Source organism: Crocuta crocuta, unplaced genomic scaffold (genome assembly GCF_008692635.1).
Source record: "Crocuta crocuta isolate KB4526 unplaced genomic scaffold, BGI_CrCroc_1.0 scaffold244, whole genome shotgun sequence".
Lineage (NCBI taxonomy): Eukaryota > Metazoa > Chordata > Mammalia > Carnivora > Hyaenidae > Crocuta > Crocuta crocuta.
This window is the reverse complement of record NW_027530191.1, coordinates 1361748-1386868: the sequence shown is the minus strand read 5'-3', so window position 1 is coordinate 1386868 and position 25121 is coordinate 1361748. Positions and strand designations below refer to the sequence as shown.

The 25121-nt window shown below is 35.1% G+C and overlaps 1 protein-coding gene across 2 annotated transcripts in view; it reads right to left on the bottom strand.

Annotated features, from left to right (window-relative positions):
* IPMK (inositol polyphosphate multikinase) overlaps window positions 1-25121 on the bottom strand; it is a 61409-nt gene that overhangs the window by 35068 nt on the left and 1220 nt on the right. Inside the window, exons 2-3 of one of the 2 annotated variants that reach the window (XM_077765239.1) lie at window positions 11610-11704; window positions 1906-2002 (exon numbers count right to left, since the gene is read on the bottom strand). In XM_077765239.1, the coding sequence (XP_077621365.1) occupies window positions 1906-2002; window positions 11610-11704 (192 nt within the window). The remainder of the gene's footprint in view (window positions 1-1905; window positions 2003-11609; window positions 11705-25121) is intronic. The other variant, XM_077765238.1, reaches the window with a different exon arrangement.

Genomic DNA, 25121 nt, shown 5'->3' with positions numbered 1-25121 from the left:
TTCTATTTAGTAGTTTTTTAATTCACATATTTAGCAGTTTTTTGGTTCTCAAAATTTGGACATAATCAAGGTAGAAACCAAGTCTTTTGACTTCAAAGTTATTGACTTTTCTGTAGATGCATAGATGGCCCTCTATTTAGTACTGAAGATGAAAAAGCTGTTGGTTGTGAGCAAGTCTTTGATTTTTAAATCATATGCTAGTAATCCCAAACTATAAAATATCATTTTTAACTAAAATATTTCTTCTCTTACCCAAATTCTTTCTGTATACTCTACTTATCAAAATAATAATGCTGTTTGCTCAGTTATTCTACCCCTTCTTACCTATCATTTTAAACTGAGTATTTACTTTCTAGATGTAGAATATAGTCCCATCCTCAGCAACCTTTGTTAATCTTTCAATGTCACTTTATTGAAGAGTAATGATTTGCTCAAATTTAATTTTTTTTTAAATATTTTTATTTATTTCTAGGAGAGAGAGAGAGCGAGAGAGAGAGCATGAGCAGGGGAGGGTCAGAGAGAGAGGGAGACACAGACTCTGAAATAGTCTCCAGGCTCTGAGCTGGCAGTCAGTACAGAGCCCGACGCGGGGCTCGAACCCACGAACCGCAAGATCATGACCTAAGCGAAAGTCAGACGCTTAACTGACTAAGTCACCCAGGCGCCCCTGATTTGCTCAAATTTAAACAGCAATTAGTAGCAAAGTGTAATGGAATCCAGATATCTTACATTACAATGGAAATCTCTAAAAGTAAAGGTGATCATAAAGATTTGTGAAACAATTTACTGTGCTGATCAGAATCAGAGATATATGTATATATTATGTATATATGTGTGTATATATATACTTGGACTAAAGACAAGAAAGAAAAAAAGGAAGGAAGGGAAGGACTAAGGAAAGACAGGAAACCAAAGAGAAAAAGAAAAAGAAGGGAGGAAGGAAAAAGCTCACTTTTTTTCCCCATATAACTGAAATACAGAAGAATTGCCAGGGAATCACAGATTTACTATTACCTAACTGAGGATACTCACAGGGACATACCATGATTCCCCTAAAAATGAAACTTGGCACACCTAGTTAAGTTAGAAGGAAACCCAGTCAAGTTTAAAACTCTTCCCCCATTCATGAACCTTCTTCAACTTTTAAGCAGTCATGCTACTTGTTTAATTAAAATCTATCTTTTCTATCAAAGGTCTTGAAAAGGCAAATACTGCTTCAAGTATTCACTAAGAAAGAAATGTTGTGCTTTACATAGAATCATTTTGTCCTCTAACCATGAAACTTAGCAGTATTTTTTTAAAGACTGCAATTTAAAACCTAGAGTTGAGGGATAGGAGAGACAGAGAAAGTCATGCAAAAAAAATATTTTGGATTTTTTTTTCCTATTCAAAATGGGAGGGGCGCCTGAGTGGCTCAGTCAGTTAAGTGTCCGACTTCGGCTCAGGTCATGATCTCACTGTTCGTGGGTTTGAGCCCCGCTCGGATCCTGGAGGCTGCCTCAGATTCTGTTATCTCCCTCTCTCTCTGAACCTCCCCTGCTCATGCTGCCTCCTTCTCTCTCTCTCAAAAAATAAACATTAAAAAAATTAACAAAACAAAATGGGAAACTGTCCAATAAATAAGGAAAAAAGAACATCTATAAATTAATATAGTACTAAGTATATAGATTTTTAAAAATTTAATTACAACAAATTGGTCATTAATGTTTTATATCGTTTAAGAAACTGGTTATGAAAAGCAAAAGATTTAGTAAGTTTTCTTTAATGAAGTCAAGAAAATACTAAGAAGAAAAACACACATATATTGTTTGTATAATACTAGGCTTGATTTTATATAAAGACTTTTAAAAAGCCACTCTCATGAACTAATACTAAAGGACAGATTGATTCTTAAGAAAAGGTTACCATTTGGTGCAGCAGGAGGTGACCAGATGCCATAATATTTTGGCAAATATTTTCGTAGCTCTAAAAGAACACCATCAGTACAATCAGCAGCATAAACCTGAAACAAAGAGAATAAACACATTTGTGTGTTGGTTTCTTATAATGCTTTATAATTGCCCTGCATATTTGTCAAATAAAACAATACTGTTGAATCATAATTTATCTGGTATAAGTTTCAACTAGAAATACATTTGGAAGCCAAAAAAGATTACTGTGTATCTCCAACAAAAAACTACATATTATTTAGAGCATATTCTTCTTTATCTGATTCTAGGTTTTCACTATCCTTTAACTATTTTACAACTAAGTAAAATGTAGATAAAGCTTTAAGCAAATGCAAAATAATTCCTGCCCACAGAAACATAAATAAATTATGGGGAGAAGAGGTTCAACCGATTTCCCTCTACCCTCTACCCACCACAGGAAGGGGGATTTAGTGTCCACACATATATACTTATTTTAACTTCTCTTATTTCTTATAAACTTGTGCTTCTTTGGCTTCTCTTCTGAACCAGTTTGAATATTTGCTTCGTTCCCTCATTAAATAATGAGTTTAACAAAATATTTTTTTTGTTGTTTTTTTTTATTTATTTCTGAGAGAGAGAGAGAGAGACAGACAGACAGACAGCATGAGCAGGGAGGGTCAGAGAGAGAGGGAGACACAGAATCTGAAACAGGCTCCAGGCTCTGAGCTAGCTGTCAGCACAGAGCCTGACGCGGGGCATGAACCCATGAACTGTTAGATCATGACCTGAGCTGAAGTCGGACACTTAACCGACTGAGCCACCCAGACACCCCAACAAAATCCGTAACAACTATTTATTTCATGTCTGCAAGGGAGTTTTGATTTTACCTTTAAAAAAATTATCTTTTAATTCCATGTAAGTCTAATTATTGTACATTTAATTCCTTGATTTATTACCAATAATAATTCTAGAAAATACTAAAATGTTCCTGTATCCTGGAATTAGAGTCTTTGTTTCCTAGAAGACAAGGGAAAGAAAATATTTTTGTTTTAAAAACAACTTCTAAGACATTTTAGCCAATGAACTCTCACAATATGGTCTACCTAATTATCCAAAACCATTAAAGTTTACCGGTGTAAAATGTTTATGAAATCTTAGTATTACAATTCTAATTGTATTTGTCAAGCCATATTCATGTCAAGTAGTTACACACACAACCCAATTCTACAGAATGAACTCAAGTGTGGCAGAAACTCACCAAATATCCAAGTGATACACTGTATTTCCCAGCCTCCTCTACTGAAATGTGAGCAGAAGTAGTATTAGTCACTTCTAGGCCAAGGTAATTAAGAGAAGGTTGTACCTTATCATCTCTGTTCCCAGCCTAAGGAACAGAGGGCAGAGTGTTCATGATGACATAACTAGATGGAGGAACAAGTATATCTCTATGTACTTAGTAGTTAAAGAGGCTGATGATATATTTATCATCTTAAATCTTATCTTAAAATCATCTTATCTTAAAAAGATAAGAGAACTGGAAGAGTAGAGAGATAAACTTTCTCTTTTTACTTTAAATATAATTTTTTAAAGTAGTAGGCCTGGTATTTACTTCAATACACCAGACCAGATAACCTAAAAAACTTTTCTACCTACAGAGAGGTAGGATAAAATACAGCAAATATTTTCTTAAATGCACAGCTGAGTTCCTAAGGAAATAAAGGAAATTCATAGGGATCTATAAAGGTAAAGACGAAACCAAAAGCAGTAAGCTAAGCAGTAAGCCATAGCAGTAAGCTATGATGTTTGGGCTTCATAAAGGTCCACTCTAAAGACTTTAACCAAAGGATCTATGAATTTAGGGAGTAGACATAGAGGAGGACAAAGTTACTATCCTAAAACAAGGAGAGTAATTGAAGTCTAACTACTGAACAGTAAAAGCCTTGGCATCCTTTCCCTTCTCCTACCATTCTACTTCAAAAATGCTGGGTGCCATACTGATCAAGAAAAAGAGAGAAGCAACAAAAAAATAACATCAGGAATAAAAAAGGAGTCATAACCAGATTATAAAAATATAATCCAACTATATTTTGATATCACATTGACAAAAATTCAAGATATTTTTGAAACTGAATCAGTGATTACATATCTATCCTTTCCCAGGAAAGAGAATGAAATGAAAAAAGGAAAGGAAAAATGGAAAGGAAAGAAAAAAAAAGACAGACAACTGGCTACTCTGATGAATTTACAGTTAAGTTCTATCAGGCCTTTAAGGAACAAAATCCTAATCTGATACAAATTCTTCCACAAAATAGAAAAAGAAATGCTCAACTCATTTTATAAAGCTAAAAGAAACTTGATATCAAAACCACACAAGGAAAATGTGAGGAAAATAATAGTTCAGATTGAACAGATTTAAGGAGGAAAATCATAAAATTATTTTAATAGATACAGAAAAGGTAGCTGAAAAATATTCAATACTCATTATTTTAAATTGTTTATTGAAATAAAGATAGAAAAGATGCTATGTATCTTCCTCTCTTTCCAAGAAGCTAACTTAACTATATCTGTGGGGATCACTTGCCCTTCTGCCCCTGTCACTTAATAGAGCAAGACAGTAGAGGGTAGGAAAAGAGCTGAGGTCAGGTTATTTACATCTCTAATTCCTTCCTTCTCAGTACAAGACTTCTGGTAAAGCTACCTTCCCTGGGTTCTAATAACCACTCCCTTTCTTTGCCCTTTCAGGTCCAAGGATGGTATAGCATTATCTCTTGCAAGTGGCTTTAAACTCTGACCACACCCTGGTAAATAAACAAAGTGTACTATCTGTTTCTTGACTCACCAAAAGGCAACTTCCTTAACCTGAGAAGAAATCTCTAATCAGAAACTTAGAGAGAAAGCCATAATTAAATGGAGAAATATTAGAAGCACTTCTGTTAAATGAGAGGAAGATGAGTCCCCTCTCCCATCATTTCTTCTATTTAGCACAGAACTGGAAGTACTTGACAAAAATATATGGATTCAGGGGTGCCTGGGTGGCTCAGTCCTTTAAGTGTCCCACTTTGGCTCAGGTCATGATCTCATGACACTTGAGTTCAAGCCCCACATCAGACTCTGTGCTAACAATTCAGAGCCTGGAGCTCACTTCGGATTCTGTGTCTCCCTCTCTCTCTGCCCCTCTCCCACTCACACTCTACATTCTGTCTCTCCTTCAAAAATAAATATTTTTAAAAATTATATATATATATATATTCAAAAGGAACAACAGCAACAAAAAAACCCTTCCCATCAGAGAGCTGTCTACATAGAAAACAATTAGAATTGTTATAGTTCAACAAGATTACTAGATATAAAAGAAACACTATACAAATATTTCATTCTTATATTAGCAATCACTGAGAAACTTACCTCAAAAATATTATTTACAATAAAAAATAAGGTACCTAAAATAAATCAAACTATGTACAAGACTTTTACAGAGTGAATATAAAACACATTCTTCAAACAAGAGACAGTGTGTAGCAGTTAAAAGCACATATTCTAGAGTCAGACTGCCTACATTCAAATCCTATGGCCACCATTAACTGTTTAAGTGATGTTGGACAAAAAAAAATTTAATTCAAGTTAGTTAACATGTAGTGTACTACTGGTTTCAGGAGCAGAACCCAGTGATTCACCACTTACATACAACTCCCAGTGCTCATCTCAAATAGTGCCCTCCTTAATGTCCAAAACCCATTTAGCCCATCCCCCCACCCAATACCCCTCCAGCAGTCCTTGGTTTGTTCTCTGTATTTAAGAGTCTCTCATGGTTTGCCTCCCTCTCTGCTTTTATCTTATTTTTTTGTTCCTTTCCCCTATGTTCATCTGTTTTGTTTCTTAGACTCCACATGAGCAAAATCATCTTTGTTTTTCTCTTATTTCACTTGGCAGGATACACTCTAGTTCCATCCATGTTGTTGCAAATGGCAAGATTTCATTCTTCTTAATTGCCAAGCAATATTCCAGTGTGTGTGTGTGTGTGTGTGTGTGTGTGTGTGTGTACAAACATATATACACGCACATCTTTATCCATCATCAGTTGATGGACATTTGTGCTCTTTCCATAATTTGGTTACTGTTGATAGCGCAACTATAAAAATTGCTTCAAATCAGCATTTTTGTATTCTTTGGATAAATTGCTAGCAGTGTAATTGCTGGGTTGCAGGGTACCTCTATTTTTAATTTTTTTGAGGGACCACCATGCTGTTTTCCAGAGTGGCTGCACCAATTTGCATTCCCACCAGCAGTGCAAAGGAGTTCCCCTTTCTCCACATCCTTGCCAACATCTGTTGTTTCCTGGGCTGTTAATTTTAGCCATTCTGACAGGTGTGAGGTGGTATCTCATTGTGGTTTTAATTTGTATTTCCCTGATGAGGAGAGATGTTGAGCATCTTTTCATGTGTCTATTAGCCAACCCGCTATCTTCTTTGGAAAAGTGTCTATTCATGTCTTCTGCCTATTTCTTCACTGGATTATTTATTTTTTGACTGTTGAGTTTGATAATTTCTTTATAGATTTTTAAGACTAACCCTTTATCAGATATGTCATTTGTAAATATCTTCTACCATTCCATCAGTTGCCTTTTACTGTTGTTTATTGTTTCTTTTGCTGTGCAGGAGCATTTTATCTTGATGATATCTTTTGTTTCCCTTGCCACTGGAGACATGTCTAGTAAGAAGCTGTGGCGGCAGAGGTTAAAGAGGTTGGTGACCGTGTTCTCCTGTATGATTTTGATGGTTTCCTGTCTTACATTTGGGTCGTTTATCCATTTTGAATTTATTTTTGTGTATGGTGAAAAAGTGGTCTGGTTTTCCTAACATTTGCTGAAGAGACTTTTTTCCATTTGACTTTCCTACTTTATCAAAGATTAGGTGGCATACATTACTGGGTCCATTTCTGGGTATTTCTATTCTGTTCCATTTATCTATATGCCTGTTTTTGTGCCAGTACCATAATGTCTTGGTGATTACAGCTTTGTAAAACAGCTTAAAGTCAGGAACTGTGATGCCTCCAACTTTGGTTTTCTTTTTCAAGACTGTTCGGATGTTTGGAGTCTTTTCTGGTTCCATACAAATTTTAAGACTGTTTGTTCTAGCATTGTGAAGAATGCTGTTATTTTGATAGGGATTGTATTGAATGTGTAAATTGCTTTGAGTAGTATCAACATTTTAACAATATTTGTTCTTCCAATCCATGAGCATGGAATGCTTCTCCATTTCTTTGTGTCTTCTTCAATTTCTTTCATAAGCATTCTATAGTTTTCAGTGTATAGATTTTTCACCTTTTTGGTTAGATTTATTTTTGGGTATCTTATGGGTTTTGGTGTACCTGTAAATGGGATTGATTCCTTGATTTCTCTTTCTGCTGCTTCATTATTGGTATATACATATGCAACAGACTTTTGTATGTTGATTTTATATCCTGCAACTTGCTGAATTCATGTATCAGTTCTAGCAATTTTTTGGTGGAGTCTTTTAGGCTTTCATGTAGAGTATCATGTCACCTGCAAAGAGTGAAAGTCTGACTTCTTACTTGCTGATTTGGATGTCTTTTATTTATTTCTGTTGTCTGACTGAGGAGGATTGGACTTCCAGTACTTGAATACAGTGGTGAGAGCAGACATCCCCATTGTGTTCCTGACCTTAAGAGGAAAGCTCTGAGATTTTCCCACTGAGGATGATATTAGCTGTGGGTGTGTGCATCTTTCATATATGGCCTTTATGATGTTGAGGTATGTTCCTTCTATACCTACTTTTTTTTTTTTTTTTTTTTTTTAATAGTTTATTGTCAAATTAGTTTCCACATAACACTCAGTGCTCATCCCCACAAGTGTCCTCCTCCATGCCCATCCCCCCCTCCCCCCACATCCATCAGTCCTCAGTTTTTGTCAGCATTCAAAAGTCTCTCATGGTTTGCCTCTCTCCCTTTCCCCCACCATTTCCGCCCTTCTTCTCCCCCTTGTTCCTCCGTCAAGTTCCTCCCAATCCTCCTATACGTGCAAACATATGATATTTGTCCTTCTCTGCCTGACTTATTTCGCTCAGCATAACACCCTCAAGGTCCATCCATGTTGCTACACATGGCCAGATTTCATTGTTTCTCATTGCCATGTAGTATTCCATGGTATAGATAAACCACATCTTCTTGATCCATTCATCTATTGATGGACACTTAGGCTCTTTCCATGTTTTAGCTATTGTGGAGAGTGCTGCTATGAACATTGGGGTACATGTGCTCCTATGCATCAGCATTTCTGTATCCCTTGGGTAAATTCCTAGCAGTGCTATTGCTGGGTCTATACCTACTTTCTTGAAGATTTTTATCAAGAAAGGATGATGTGTTTTGTCAAATGGTCTTTCTGCATCTATTGACAGGATCATGTGGTTCTTAGCCTTTCTTTTATCCCTTGATTTGTGGATATTGAATTAGCCCTGCAGCCCAGGAATAAATCCCACCTGATTGTGCTAAATAATTATTTTAATGTATTATTGGATTCAATTTGCTAGTATCTTGTTGAGAATTTTTGCATACATGTTCATCAGTGAAATTGGTGTGTAATTCTCCTTTTTAGAGGGGGTCTTTGTCTGGTTTTGGACTCCAGGTAATGCTGACCTCATAAAATGAGTTTAAATGTTTTCCTTCCACTTCTATTTTTTGGAACAGTTTCAAAGGAATAGGTATTAATTCTCATTTAAATGTTTGGTAGAATTCCCCTAGGGAGCTATCTGGCCCTAGACTCTTGTCTATTTGTCTTGTTTAATTTTTTTTAAGTTTATTTATTTTTGAGACAGAGAGACAGAGAGAGAGAGATGACACAAGTGGAGGAAGGGCAGAGAGAGGGAGAGAGGGAGAGAATTCCAAGCAGGCTCCACGCTGCCAATGCAGAGCCTGACGTGGAGCTTGAACTCACAAAACTGTGAGACCATGACCTGAGCCAAAACCAAGAGTCAGATGCTTATCCAATTGAGCCAACCCAGGTGCCCCTTGTTTCTCTGATTTTTGATTACTGATTCAATTTCTTTACAGGTTATTGGTCTGTTTAAATTTTCTATTTCTTCTTGTTTCGGTTTTGGTAGTTTATACTACAGTTTTGGTAGTATATTCTAGGAATGTACCCATTTCTTCCAAAGTGTCCAATTTGTTGGCATACAATTGCTCATAATATTCTCTTATAATTGTATTTCTGTGGTGTTGTTTGTGATCTCTTTCATTCATGATCTTTATTTGAGTTCTTTCTTTTTCTTTTTGATAAGTCTGGGTAGGAGTTTATCAATTTTGTTAGTTCTTCAAAGAACCAGTTCCTATTTTCATTGATCTGTTCCACTGTTGTTTTGGATTTCAACATCATTGATTTCTGCTCTAATCTTTAGTATTTCTGTTCTTCAGCTGGTGTTTGGCTTTATTGGCTGTTCTTTTTCTACCTCCTTCTGGTGTAAGGTTAGGTTATATATTTGAGACATTTCTTCCGTCTTTCAGAAGGTCTGGATTGCTATATACTTTTCTGTTATGACCGCCTTTGCTGCATCCCAAAGTTTTGGACTGTCATGTCTTCATTCTCATTGGCTTCCCCATCTATCTGATAAGGGACTTTTATCTATACATAAAGAACTACTACAACTAAATAAAAAAGACAACTCAATGAAAAAATAAGCAAAGGATCTGAGTAGATCTGACTCCAAAGAAGAAATATACATAGCCAATAAGTATATAAAAAGATGCTCAACATCATTAGTCTTTAGGGAAATGCAAATCAAACAAATCACAATGAGATGAACACTTTACTACTCACTTGGATGGCCATTAAAAAAACAAAACCCTAACAGATGTTGGTGAGGGTGTGGAGAAATTGGAAACCTCATATATTGCTGATGAAAATATAAATTGGTAAAGCCACTCTCAGAAACACTGACAGTTTCTCAAGAAGTTTAATGTAGAATTATCATATGACCCACCAATTCTACTCATGGGTCTATATCCAAAATTGGAAACAGGTACACAAACAAATACTTACACAGGAATGTTCACAGCAATACTATTTACAAAAGCCAAAAGGTGAAAACAACCCAAATATCCATCAATGGGTGAATGGATAAACAAAATGTGGCATTAAGTAAAATGGAACATTACTCAGCCATAAAAGGGAACAAAGTACTAATGCATACTATAGTGTAGATGAACTTAAAAACATCTATGTTTTTATGTTTTATGCTGAGGTGCCTGGGTGGCTCAGTCTACTGAGCATCAGACTCTTGATTTCAGCTTCTGTCGTGGTCTCAAGGTCACAAGATTAAGCCCCATGTAAGACTCTATGCTGGGCATGGATCCTGCTTTAAGATTCTCTCACTTCCTCTGCCTCTATCCCTCACCTGCTTGTGTGCANTCTTTTAAAAAAAAAAAAAAAAAGTTATGCTAAATGAAACCCAGAAATATCTCATAATTCCATTTATATAAAATATCCTAGGAGAGTCTGGGTGGCTCAGTTGGTTAAGCGTCTGGCTTAGGCTTAGGGCACGATCTCACAGTTCATGGGTTCGAGCCCTGTGTCAGGCTCTGCGCTAACAGCTAGCTCAGAGCCTGGAGCCTGCTTTGGATTCTGTGTCTCCCTCTGTCTCTGACCCTCCCCTGCTCATGTTGTCTCTCTCTCTCTCTCTCAGAAATAAATTTTTTTAAAAAATTAAAATAAATAAAATATCCTAAATATGCTAAGTCCATAAAAAGCAGACTAACTGTTGCCAGGGAAGGCTTAACATGTACAGGGTTTTCTTTTGTGTGATGAAAATGTTTTGTAATCAGACAGAGGTGGTGGTTGAAAATATTGTGAATTAACTAAAAAGCATTTCTAATCATAGAGTTAAGTGGATGTTAAATATGCCCTTTTCCCCATCCCTCACTTTGGAGATTCACAATGCACATTAGTACATTTAAGGTTCTAAAATATCCTGTAGTAAAATTAAAAACACTTACTTAAACTCAGCATTTCTGAGAAATACGAATAGTCCCTCAGTTAAGTGTTTTTTAAAATGTAGGTCAAAACCCCATTAATTGAAATCAATCTAATGGTTAGGAATAAGGATCTTTAAAAAATGAAGTAGAGTAGAAAATACAAGACTGTATCAGTAAAGAGAAGCATTTTGCTTCATGAAACTTTTGTTTTCAGTGACGCACACAACATACCAGGAAATGCTGTCAAATGTATTTATTTTTATTTTTTTAAATGTTTTATTTATTTTTGAGAGAGAGAGACAGTGTGAGCAGGGAAGGGTCAAAGAGACAGGGAGACACAGAATCCAAAAACAGGCTCTAACCCACAAACTGTGAGATCATGACCTGACCCAAGTCTGACACTTAATCAACTGAGCCACCCAGGTGTCCCTCTTTTTTTTAAATACTTATTTATTTTGTGTGAGAGAGAGAAAGTGTGCACGCAGGGGGAGGGGCAGAAAGAGAGGCAGAGAATCCTAAGCAGGCTCCAAGCTGTCAGCACAAAGCCCAATGTGGGGCTTGATCCCACGAATTGTGAGGTCATGACCCGAGCCAAAATCAAGAGATGGACGTTTAACTGACTGAACCACCCAAGCACTGCTGTCAAATGTATTTTTTTACCAAGTCATCATCAGAAAACTATGGAAAACTCTTTGAATACAACAAAACAAATCTTACCTCACTTACCATATTATAGAATTCCAGCTCTCTTGGACCCCTTGGAGGTGGCTGTAACTGTTTCAAAACTGTGCCATCTGGATGTTGCAGTATACCTATAGAACAAAAATCAGGTATTTTTTTAATGCTTTGATAATAGTATACCTTGCACTACAGGATAGTGTGTTCCTAAAGTTACAGATAAACCACTTTCATAAAAATTAACCTGTCTGTCTTTCAGAAATTTTAACATTTAACCAATACATTTCAGTGCTTGTTATATGCAAAGAACCAGAACACAAATTCCAAATACTGTGGTTTTACTGTCTCCAACTACTACTCCCCTTAGAGAACCTCTCAGACATTCTAATAAATAGAATATATTCCTAAATTTTTATAGAAATTCTTCAGTAACAGTCTTTATGGGAGATGTTAATTTATAGTTAAACAAGTAGTTAAAAGCAGTACCATAAACTGATTTGACTCTTGTAAACAGAAAAAAACATACATGTTAAACATGGAACTATATGAATATCCTATTGTTACTTTTTTATAAGTTTCTTTCTTTAAAAGAAAACAACTAAAAATTTTTCCTGATTCAGATGTACAATGTACAGATAGTATGAAGGCACCTAGACACTGGGAAGAGTGGGGGCTGAAATCAGACACCAAGCTGGGAGCAAGAAGGGGCAACTTTTCATAATTGGCTCACTCATAGGAGTAGCCCTTTCCTAAAGTCATCACATATGTACCAGTACTGGCCATGTTCCTATACCACAAAGACTCATTCCCAAATGTATATGTTAAAATCTTAAATTTTCAAATACTAAGATTTCACAAAATCATGCCAGTTGGAACACAACAGGGCTCAAATAACCTATTTACTTTGATAAAATATGCCGGTTAGGTTTCTATTTCTTTTGGCAAGTTGGGAATTTTGAATCATTACAAAAATACAGAATTTAATCAATAGAAGCAAAAAGCCTCAAAAAGTACAGTAATCAAGTTTACTTAAGACCTAGATTTAGAATAGAATAAAGGTAAATATTCACCCATATGTAGAAGATTGGTTAGTAAGTAGTTGAAAGGTTTTGGGAATTTAATGAGTAATCTAATATAACTAAAAATTACTGAAGAGAAATTCTGTTCCTGAAGTTTGGAATGTTGAATAAGAAAGGTCTACATTCCCAAAGCAATAAGATATTTTCTATGGGCTAATGAGGAGTAGTAGATGCAAAGACGCCCTGATGAACTAAATTCCACAGGAGCAGAGAATGGAGAGTTCATATATGAAGCAGTAGTAAACCATGCTGCTTCCTTACCTTGGGCCAGGGACCTACTCTAGATACAGGTGAATCTACCATTAGGCAAATACATTTTAGCAGGCAAACAGAAATCAGTTAGACTGTAGACAACAGTGTGGTATAGCAAAATGGTTTAGAGATAATAGTTCTCTAACACAAATACAGACCACTTGGTCCAGCAATTCTCCAATGCTACTCACTCTGTAACACATGCCCTTTCAAGTTTTTAAAGAAAGTAGCTATGGAGGGAAAAATGGTAGCACCAGAAATTCCAGAATCAAAAAGTAAACCAAAGCAGTCAAATCACTCCTAGCTGAAAAACTGTCAAGATATAAAAGAAAGCATCTTGGAAGGCTGGGTCAATAACAGATTAACTGGTAAAAATGTCTATACTACCTAAAGCAATCTACAGATTTAATGCAATTTCTATCAAAATACCAACATTTTTCAAATAACTAGAATAAATAATCCTAAAATTTGTATGAAACCACAATAGCCAAAGCTGTATAGCCAAAGCAATCTTGAAAAAGAATTTCAAGATATACTATAAAGCTGTCATGATCAAAATAGTATGGTACTTGCACAAAGACAGATCAATGGGGGAAAAAAAAGAAAGAAAACCCAGAAATAAGCCCACGATTATATGGTCAAAAGAGGAAAGAATATACAATCGGAAAAAGTCTTCAACAAATGGTGTTGGGAAAACTGGACAGCAACATGTAAAAGAATGAAACTGGACCACGTTCTTACACCATACACAAAAACAAAATGGACTAAAGACCTAAATGTGGGACCTGAAACCATAAATATCCCAGCACAGGCAGCAATTTCTCTGATACTGGCTGTAGCAACTTCTAGCTAGATACGTCCCCTAAGGTAAAGTAAACAAAGGCAGAAATAAACTATTGGGACTACATCAAAATAAAACCTGTGCACAGTGAAGGACACAACCAACAAAACTAAAAAAGATAAGTTAATGAACAGGAAAAGAGATTTCCAAATGATATAGCCAGTAAAGGATTAGCATCTGAAGTACATAAAGAACACAAACAACTCAACATCCAAAAAAAAAAAAAAAAATCCAATTAAAAATTGGGCAGATTTATGAACAGACATTCCTCCAAAGTCATCTAGATGGCCAGCAGACAAATGAAAAGATGCCCAACATCACTAATCATCAGGGAAATGAAAAAAGGAATAGAGCATTAGCATTAGAAACCAGTAGGGTAATATCAAATGTTCTAACAAACATGTAGTTGGTGTATCATAAGGAAAAAAGAGAATGGGTCAGAAAAAATTTCTGGACATCCACTTCATCTAAGATAAAACTAAAAGAACATCACTCCCTCCTAAAAAACAAGGAAAAACTAGATAATCTATAAAATCACATCTTTTTTTCCTTGAAATCATCAGAGCACTGAGAATGTAAGCAATAAAAATGAAATCTAAGAAAAGACACACACCACTATGGAAAGGCAGGATGGGCACTTTGGCTTGCTTGTGGCTGAGCATGGAAAGAAGATGGGGCTACCTTACAAGATGTAAGAATAATTCAGCTAAAATTTTTAACAAATGGCTACAGGCCAAATGTAGGTTAGAGAGAAAGTACAGAACTCCAAGAAAGTTGCAAATGCTTGTAGCATCTTCTCCAGGCACCTCAAGAGAAAGGGGGAAGGGTTAATAAAGAAAAAAAAAAACCCCAAGACTGACCATGAGCTGAATGATTAAAAAACAAACAAACAAACAAACAAGTTTAAATCTTTAAAAGAAGTGAAATCACACAGGAAATACTCTCCACTGATAATGAAAATAGCAATTAGATATTTGGAAAATACCAAATTGACGGGGAGTAAACACACTTGCAATTAATCCAAGGATCAAAATTCATAAGAGAAATTAAAACATACTTTAATTAAATGATAATGAAAACTGACATATCAAAATTTGTGAAATATATGTAAAGTAGTATTTAGAGGAAAATGTATATTTTTAAATGCTTGTACTAGGAAAGACAAAAAAAAAAAAAGATCCCAACTTAAGATGCTAGAAAAAAGTAGTATATTAACCCCAAATAAGTAGAAAGACAGAAGCCAAAAAAAGAAATAATCCAAAACAAACACAAACAAAGAAACAAACAGTGAAATAAGAATTGACAACAGAGAAAAAATTTAAAAGATTCTCTGAGAGGCACTTGGGTGGCTTAGTCAGTTAAGCTTCCAACTCCTGATCTCACAGTTTCATGAGTTCATAATTTTAAATATCCTGAGAAAATTGTAGGCTAAAATGGGTGGAACATTAAATTTTATCAAACATTTACAGAAAAAATAATACCAATCTTATCAAAAATTTTTCAGAAAACAGAAAAGTATGGAACATTTCCCCACTAATTTAATGAAAACAGCATATTCCCAATGAAAACTTAAAAGAAAATTATAGACAATTATCTCAAATGAACACATCACAGATATATTTAATGAAACATCAGTAAATCTAATTAATCCAGCAATATACACAGGATAATTTATCATGGCCCTGTGGACTTATTCCAGGAAAAAGTACTTCAAAATGAGGAAATACATCAATATTTTGGGTGAGACAGAATTCTCAATGAGAAAAAACGGATATACAAATATAGAACAGGTAAAGGTAAAGAACAATCCTGTGGTATTAGGTTTGAATAGGCACTTAAGTATGATCTCAAAATTTTAAAAACATGAAATTATGCACCTCTTAGTCCATTCTGCCAAAAGGGTAAACAACAACCATACCAAAGGAACAATGATGCCCATAGTTTGGTTTTTAAATACCGTTTATCCCTAAAGGAACCAAGTTCCTGAAAAAAGAAAAAAAGCTCATTCCAGGCCTGGAACAGAGAGAGTACATGATGAACACAGAACAACTATTTATGCCAGAAAGTGAGAAAATGTTAAAAGAAAAATGAGAAATGCTGAAAAGACCTAGGAGCCAGCTTGAAGAAGCTCCCACTGCCCAAATTTGGGACAATTTGAGCATCAAAATAAGCAATAACAATAATGGATAAGAAAGTTAGCAAAAGAAAGTTTGCAAAATCCATTAGTCCATCCTTATGATGAAAGAAAGCAAGAGAGAGAGAAAAGAAACCTACAATTCCATAAAGAACAATGCCCACTAACAAATTTAACAGGAATGAGAGTTAGAAAATTACCATTTCACAACTACCATAGTAGTGAGTTGGTCAAATACTGTCAATGGATGCTTATGATGTTGGATGAAAACTAACGAGGAATAGGATTTGAACAGTCTCAGTCTCTTTATTCCTTCCAAATCACTTAATTACAATAGGAACAATGAAAACTTTACAGTGGAAAATCTGGCAGATATCACCTAACCAGGCAATCAAAGTCACAACACCAGTAATGAAACAGACATTCTGTGCTTTATGATACGCTTCAAGAAATAACTAATAACAGTATTCTGACCAAAAATGCCTTAATCTGAATCTAATCATGAAGAATTGGGCAAATTTAAAGGATATTACAAAAAGCCATGCCCATACTCTTCAAGTATTTCAGTTATAAGAAAACAAAGAAACAAATGAAAACCTGATCCAAAGGACAGGCAACTAAAGGGTCCTAACAATTAAGTGCAATGTGTAGTCTTATATGGGGGTAAATTGCTACAAAGAATATCACAGAAAAAATAGCAAAAATCTAATGTTAAATATTCTCAGTTTGATCACTTTACCATGGTTAGGTAAGAAAATGTTCTCATTTTTAGGAGAGACTTAATTATTTAGAGGAAAGAAGTCCTAATGTCTGCAATTTAATTTTAAATTGTTCTGCAAAATCATTATCAAATACAGAGAGTCATAAAGCATATATGGCAAAATATTAATAATAGGTAAACCTAGATGAATAGTAAACATTTGTTGATTATAACATTCTTGCAACTTTTTGGTAAGTTTGAAATTTTTCCAAAATAAAATAAAATTCTTTAAAAAGGCAGTACAATTTACAGTAGCATCAAATACTTAGGGAAAATCTAGTGAATGATGTGCAAGATCTCTACACTGAAAACTATGACTAAGACATTTAAGAAGGCCTAAATAAATGGAAAGATATACCATATTCACATATTGAAGACTCAGTATTACAAAGAAACCAATTTTCACCCAAGTAAACTACAGACTAAAAACAAACACAAAATCTTACTTTTTCTCAGGAAAAGAGACAAGTTGATTTAAAATTTATATGGAAATGCAAAGGACCAGAAACTGTCAAGACAATCATGAAAAAGAAAATGGGATGTATCAAAACTCAATTCCTCACCGAATTAAGACAATGAGATAGTAATGCTAGGATAAACAAATAAATGAATGAAAATAAAAGTCCAACAACAAATCTAGGAAACTTGATTGAAAAAACTGGGGTATATATGCACAATGGAGTACAAATGAGATGTAAAAATGGCTGAGGAAGCACTCTATGAATTGATACTACTGATTTCTAAGATACATTAAGTTTAAAATGTGAAGTGCAAAACAGTATTTATAACATACTACTTTTGTGTTAGAAAGAAAAATGTGAGAATTTATATAGATCTGCTTATTTTTACAACAAGCAACTTAGTACAGAAACAATGACATTAGTTACCTACAAAGGATGCTGAGAAATGGGTGGAGTTGACAGAGAATAGAATGACATTTCTTTTTTTAAACTTGTTTTTAACATTTGTATTTATTTTCGAGAGAGAGAGAAAGAGAGAGAGGGAGAAAAAGAGTGTGTGTGTGCATGCTGGCAAGTGGGAGAGGGGCAGAATAGGGAGACAGAGGATCAGAACCAGGCTCCTCGCTGTGAGTGCAGAGCCCAATGTGGGGCTTGAACTCACAAACTGTGAAATTATGACATGAGCCAAAATCAAGAGTCAGCAGCTTAACTGACCGAGCCACCCAGGCTCCTTGGAGTGGTACTTCTGATATACCTTACTATAAACTTTGACCTTTGGAAACATGTTAATTTTATAAGCATTCAAAAATACATAATTAAATAAAAAATGAAGAGAAGGAACTGAATTTAAACAGAAACAAATGAATCCAACTGTATTTCAAATAAATATTACCTTAGAGAAGGGGTAAAAAAAACACACAACACACACACACACACACTAATCTCAAAAACTTTTACAGTTTCTAACCACACACCCTTAGTAAAAGGGAACTTCATCTTGAATTCCTTATTCTAGATTTGTTTTCTACAGTAGTGTGTGTATAGAAATTATGAAAATTACAGTATCAAGCAAAACAACAACAAAAACCAAAAAACCCACAAAAAAATTAACAATGTTGGGAGCCATTCCTTCTCACTGAGGAAGATGGGAAATATAAATTTAGAATCAGGAAACGAAAGGAAGAACCCTGTGAAGCTGGAATGACATCGGGAAGTATCATTAGGAAATTAGAATTTCTAAAATATTTATACATTCTTTTCAGTTACGTTCACTGAAAGGCCAGGAAGCAGTAACACTCCAATGACACCCAGATTTTGGTTCCCAAATACCATTTCCCACTGAAAATGAACAAGGACCCCTGAAAGAAATTGCTAGTTCTAGAATTGGGAGGGGAAAATAGGAGATGAGTCTAAAATAACTTGTGACATAAAGGAAGGAAGTGCTCCCACTAGCCAAATCTGGAACAATTTGAACAGCAAAATAAATACATTCTACAAAGGGTAATGACACTTTATAAAATAAGAATCCATAGGTCCAAACTGACAATAAAAATGACAGGGGAACCTGGGTGGCTCAGTCAGTTAAGTGACCAATGCTTGATTTCAGCTCAGGTCAAGATTTCACAGTTCGTGAGATCAAGACCCATGCTGGGCTTTGCACTGAGAGCACAGAGCCTGCTTGGTTGGGATTCTCTGTCTCCCTCTCTCTCTCTGCACCCCTGATTCTGCATGAGCACTGTCTGTCTCTCAAGACAGCAAGTAAACTTAAAAAAAAAAAAGGACATACATATATAGGAGTAAAGGGAGGACTATTTCTCAGAATGCTGTTAAAATAAGAGTGATAAAATTGGGAAGAAAATAATCACAATTTTTCAGTCCTCAGAGTAAAGATTGCTTCAGGCAAGAATCATCCACAGATGCCAAATCTAGGGCTAAAAGTATGATGAAGATCTGGATATATCATGATCTCAAAGTTTCTCTTCACAAACAGCTTATTAGTTGCAAAGGGAAAAATAGTAAATATATATTGGAGAAGCCAGATCACAACTGGACAAGATGACCAAATTTAATATTACTAATAATGGGCAGATGGACACTGTGAGCCTCACATTAGATGTGATACCTTAAGGAGAACACACTCTTATAATGTTCAAATCAGAAATGCATCACCTGAATCTCATCCTAACAACCCATCAGAAATTCAAATTAAAGAACATTTCATAAAATAACTAGCCTGTACTCTTAAAAAATGACAATGTCATAAAAGACAAAGGTTGAGCAACTGTTATAAATAAAAGGATTCTAAAAGACGTGACAACTAAATGCAATAAATGATTCTGAACTAAATCTTGGACTGAGAAAAATAAATATGATAAAATGTTATAATAATGATAAAAGACACTAGAGGAATTGCCAAAATTAGAAAATGGACTATAGATAACAAATTAGATAAAACACTGTATCACTATTAAATTTCCCATTTAAAAAAAATTTTTAAATGCTTTTATTATTATTTATTTTTGAGAGACAGAGTATGAGCAGGGAAGGGGCAGAGAAAGGGAGACACAGAATCCGAACCAGGTTCCAGGCTCTGAGCTGTCAGCACAGAGCCCGATGCAGGGTTCGAACCCATGGACGGCAAGATCATGACCTGAGCCAAAGTTGAACACTTAACTGACTGAGCTACCCAGGTGCCCCTAAATTTCCCATATTTGATAAATGTGCTATGGTTATAGAAATACACACTGAAGTATACTCTTAGAAAACAGACACTGTTATCCAAAGGATACAAAAATGCTGATTCAAAGGGGTACATGCACCCCAATGTTTACAGCATCAAGTGACATCAACAATAGTCACATTATGGAAAGAGCCCAAATGTCCATCAACTGATGAGTGGATAAAGAAGATGTGTTATAGACACACACACACACACACACACACACACACACACACACAATGGAATATTACTCAGTGATCAAAAAGAATGAAATCTTGCCATCTGCAACATCATGGATGGAACTACACTATATTATGCAGAGCTAAGTAGGTCAGTCAGAGAAAGACAAAGAAATGATTTCACTTGTGTGTAATTTAAAAAACAAAACAGGTGATCACAGTGAAAAGGAAATAAAAGCAAGATAAAAAGAGAGCCAAACGAGACTCTTAAATACAGAGAACAAACTGAAGGTTGCTGGATGGGTGTTGGGTGGGCCTATGGGCTAAATGAGTGATGGGCATTAGGAGGACACTAGTTGGGATGAACACTGGGTGTTATATGTAAGTGATGAATCACTAAATTCAACTGCTGAAACCATTACTACACTATACATTAACTAGCTTGGATTTAAATAAAAATAAATAAATAAATATAAAAATAATATACACATTGAAGTACTGCTGTATAAAAGGGGCAAGATATATGCAACATATTCTCAAACAGTCCCCCAAAATAACAGGCATAAAGACAGAAATTCTATAAAATGTTAAGTTCTCTGTACTGTCCCTGCAGCTTTCTGTCAGTCTGAAGTTATTTTAAGTCAATTAGTTTCAAAGCATATCCAATAAAATAGATTATAAGTCAAAATAAATAACATCAGTTTAAATTCTTCTTTTATCTATAGACTACCTCATTTCTGCATCCTTAGTTGGATCAGGAAATAAATACCAGATTTCAAATATTTGTTTGAAAATTTAAGGACCTTTGAAAGAAACTAATGGTACATGTTAAATGTTAAAATAGAAAATGGATTTCATGCTAACTTTGGCAAGCTTTGGGAATTTAAATTGAATGCATTTACACTTTTGTGAAACCTCCCTATAGAAAATGTTGCTGGCACAAAAACAGACACTCAAATCAATGGAACAGAATGGAGAACCCAGAAATGGACCCACAAACGTATGGCCAACTCATCTTTGACAAAGCAGGAAAGAATATGCAATAGAATAGAGATGGTCTCTTCAGCAAGTGGTGCTGGGAAAACTGGACAGCGACATGCAGAAAAATGAACCTGGTCCACTTTCTTACACCACACACAAAAATAAACTCAAAGTGGATAAAAGACTGGAAGCCATCAAAATCCTCCAGGAGAAGGCAGACAAAAGTCTCTTTGACCTTGGCCTAAGCAACTTCTTACTCAACACATCTCTGGAGGTAAGGGAAACAAAAACAAAAATGAACTACTAGGACTTCATCAAAATAGAAAGCTTCTGCACAGCGAAGGAAACAATCAGCAAAACTAAAAGGCAGCTGATGGAATGGGAAAAGATACTTGGAAACGACATATCAGATAAAGGGTTAGTATCCAAAATCTATAAAGAATTTATCAAATTCAACACCCAAAAAAACAAATAATCCAGTGAAGAAATGGGCAAAAGACGAATAGACACTTCTCCAAAGAAGATATCCAGATGGCCAACAGACACATGAAAAGATGCTCAACATCATTCATCATCAGGGAAATACAAATCAAAACCACAATGAGATACCAGCTCACACCTGTCAGAATGGCTAACATTAACAACTCAGGCAACCACAGATGTTGGCGAGGATGCAGAGAAAGAGGATCTTTGTCACTGCTGGTGGGAATGCAAACTGGTGCAGCCGCTCTGGAAAACAAAACTACCCTACGACCCAGCAATTACACTACTAGGTATTTACCCAAGGGATACAGGTATGCTGTCTGGAAGGGGCACATGTACTCCACTGTTTATAGCAATACTATCAACAACAGCCAAAGTATGGAAAGAACCCAATGTCCACCAATGCATGAATTGATAAAGATATGGTATATATATATACAATGGAGTATTACTCAGTAATCAGAAAGAATGAAATCTTGCCACTTGCAACCACGTGGAAGGAACTAGAGGGTATTATGCTAAGCGAAATTAGTCAGTCAGAGAAAGACAAATATCATATGACTTTACTCATATGAGGACTTTAAGATACAAAACAGATAAACATAAGGGAAGGGAAGCAAAAATAATATTAAAACAAGGAGGGGGACAAAACATAAGAGACTCTTAAATATGGAGAACAAACAGAGGGTTACTGGAGGGGTTTGTGGGAGGGGGAATGGGCTAAATGGGTAACAGGCATTAAGGAATCTACTCCTGATATCACTGTTGCACTATATGCTAACTACCTTGATGTAAATTTTAAAAAATAAATTAAATTTAAAAAATAAATGAAAGCAAAAAAAATAAATTTTAAAAAAGAAAATGTTGCACGATGTGTAAGGTATACTATAATGTACAAAAATGTTTAAATATATTATTTATAACAGCAAAAATATAGTGAAAATATAAAAATCCACCACTAGAGGAATAGTTAAATTATGATACACTGTAGAACACAAAAGTTTTCTAAAAGAATGAAGTATATTATATATAAGCATCTAATGAAGGGTATTTTAAAAAAATGAAGTGTATTATAAGCACAAACATTTGGATATACTACATAATATGGAATGAAAACAAAAAGTTGCTGATACATGTATTTGTACAAAAAAGCAGAGTTGTGTTAGTGTTCTTATGTATGTGCACATAAGCAAAACCTGAAAAGATGTAGGAGGAATAGTTACCAGTGACTACCTCTGGGAGAAGGAGAGAAGGGGGAAGGGTACTATTATGCTGTTTAAATTTTTTTCCTAAAAGATCATGTACTACTTTTACAATATAAAAAAAGTTAAAAAAAAAAAACACACTTTGTAATCTCAGAAATGACTGAAATGTTCTTCAATGAAATATGGTTCATGAAATCTTATTTCATCGAAGAACATAAACTATAAGTCTGAATGTAGAACTATAACATATTCTTATTAATCGACTGTAACAAAATCCATTTTTGTGTTCAAGTACCTTTGTGCAATTGGTTTCATGTTCATAATGTTTAACAAGGCCAACAAGTCTGCTTGGAAATAGGTTTAATGATACTAACAAAAATTTTTAAAAGCAAAACAAATATCCACACAATGTCTCTAAGAAAGTTTATTCTGAGAATTTCAGTTGACAGCCAAACCAAAGTATGATCTACACAACGCACTTTACGACTCTAAGTGATTTATGATAGTAGAGACACAATAAACTCTTGAACTTTGAATTACTATCTTGTTATCCAGTTTATGAATAGGGAAGATTATCATCATTCAGGTGTCCTTTCACTAACAATATATGTTAGATTGGGTAAATAATTTAGAATTAAATTCAACAAAATATTTATTAGGTTGTTAGTACAGTATGTCTGAAGCCATCTCTAGTCAAGAGAACCTTACAAAATTGAAAAAAAAAAGCTTATTTTAAATTGAATGCAATAATAAAATTAAGGACTCTATTTAGAATCTCAACTACTCCTTTATTTAGGTAATTTCGGTGACAAATTAACTCTTCCAGCGACTGTTTTGCAAGGTGGCTTAAAGTCCCATGTAGAGAACATCTGTAATTAGTGAATAAGCAACAAGCTCACTATTACATACTTTGATAGGCAATGGTTACAATCTCAAATGACAATCACCATTGAGACTGTGTTTATGTTGGGATTTTTTTGTGTATCTATACACTGATGCACATGAGCTGACCTCTAGGGACTGTTAGGGAAACAATGATTTCTTTTAGCTTCTAAAATATTGTTAGGAATATTATCATTACAATTCATTAATATAAATAAATAGGTACGCAATGTAAATCTATTAACAGTAATTCCATAATTACTCTCAAACTCTCATTACCAGAAGAGACACACACAAGAATGCATTGTTTCCTTCCATGTAGGCTAAACACCTTGAGAACTGTATGTTTCCTTAACTGTGTATACTAAAAAATCCGTCATTTCTCACACTTTCAACATCTCCCAATTCTTTTTAAAGTGTTATCTTATTTTTATTTTTTTATATTTTATTTGTGTGAGAAAGAGAGAGAGAGGCAGAGGAAGAGAGAGAATCTTAAGCAGGCTCCTCACCCAGCATAGAGTCCAACACTGGCCTCATCCCACCACGGTGGGATCATGCCCTGAGCAGAAATCAACACATGCTCAAAAGGACTGAGCCACTCAGTCACCCCTCAACATTTCTCTATTTAATCCCTATACAAGACAATGAGGATAAACAGATTTGGTGTCTAACTTCAAGGAATGCATAATTCAGACACACAATCCAGGACATGGTCATTAATGCCTAACTTTCAACAAGAGAAAAAGAAAGGTTAGGTAAAAATAAAAGCAGTAAGAAATGTTGCTCTTTGAGAAATAACAAACATACATTCAAATCCATTTTCAAATACCCTTGTTTGAGTTGTTATCTGCAAAAACAATACACGGTGGAAAAATACAGTGCCCAATTCTAACACACAGTAGCTGTGTGATTTCAGGCTTGTCACATAACCAGGCTTGGCCTCAGTTATCTCATCTAAAAAGGTCAGTATTATCTTACCAGCCTAAACTCGAATCATTTTATTAGCATAAACCAAATTGTATCTAGTGGTTTCCAAGTCTGAGACTCCCACTACTCACATACTCATATATCAGACTCCCCTAGGAATCATGGCCCGGAAAACCAGTTTGAGTAAGCTAGGTGAATTATGGTTCCTAAACTGAATTTTTACATCACGAGATAATAAACTGCGATAGGTCCTGTACTGTGCTTTGAATGTGGTAGGCTCACAAAATGCATTACACAGGCATTGACATAGTCTTAAAAAGATAATCAAGAATAACTGAATGTCTTTAACTGTGTACCATTCTAGTACAACAGCAGGGTTTATTTCCTACCCTGAATTCGAGTTTCTGCACTACCGGAACCACGCCTCCTGAGAACCAAGGGATACCAGAAAAACCTCTCAGCGGGGCAGGGAGATTGATCCTGGATAAGTCAAGACAAGCGTTCCCAAACAGTCAGTCAATCAATCAATCAATCAATGAAATAAACCCTGTATTTTTTCTTCCCCTCCAGCTATGCAGCTGCACAAAGAAGAGAAGCACTAGATTAGCATCATCTGCATTTCATTCCTTTTCTTGTGCAATAGCTACC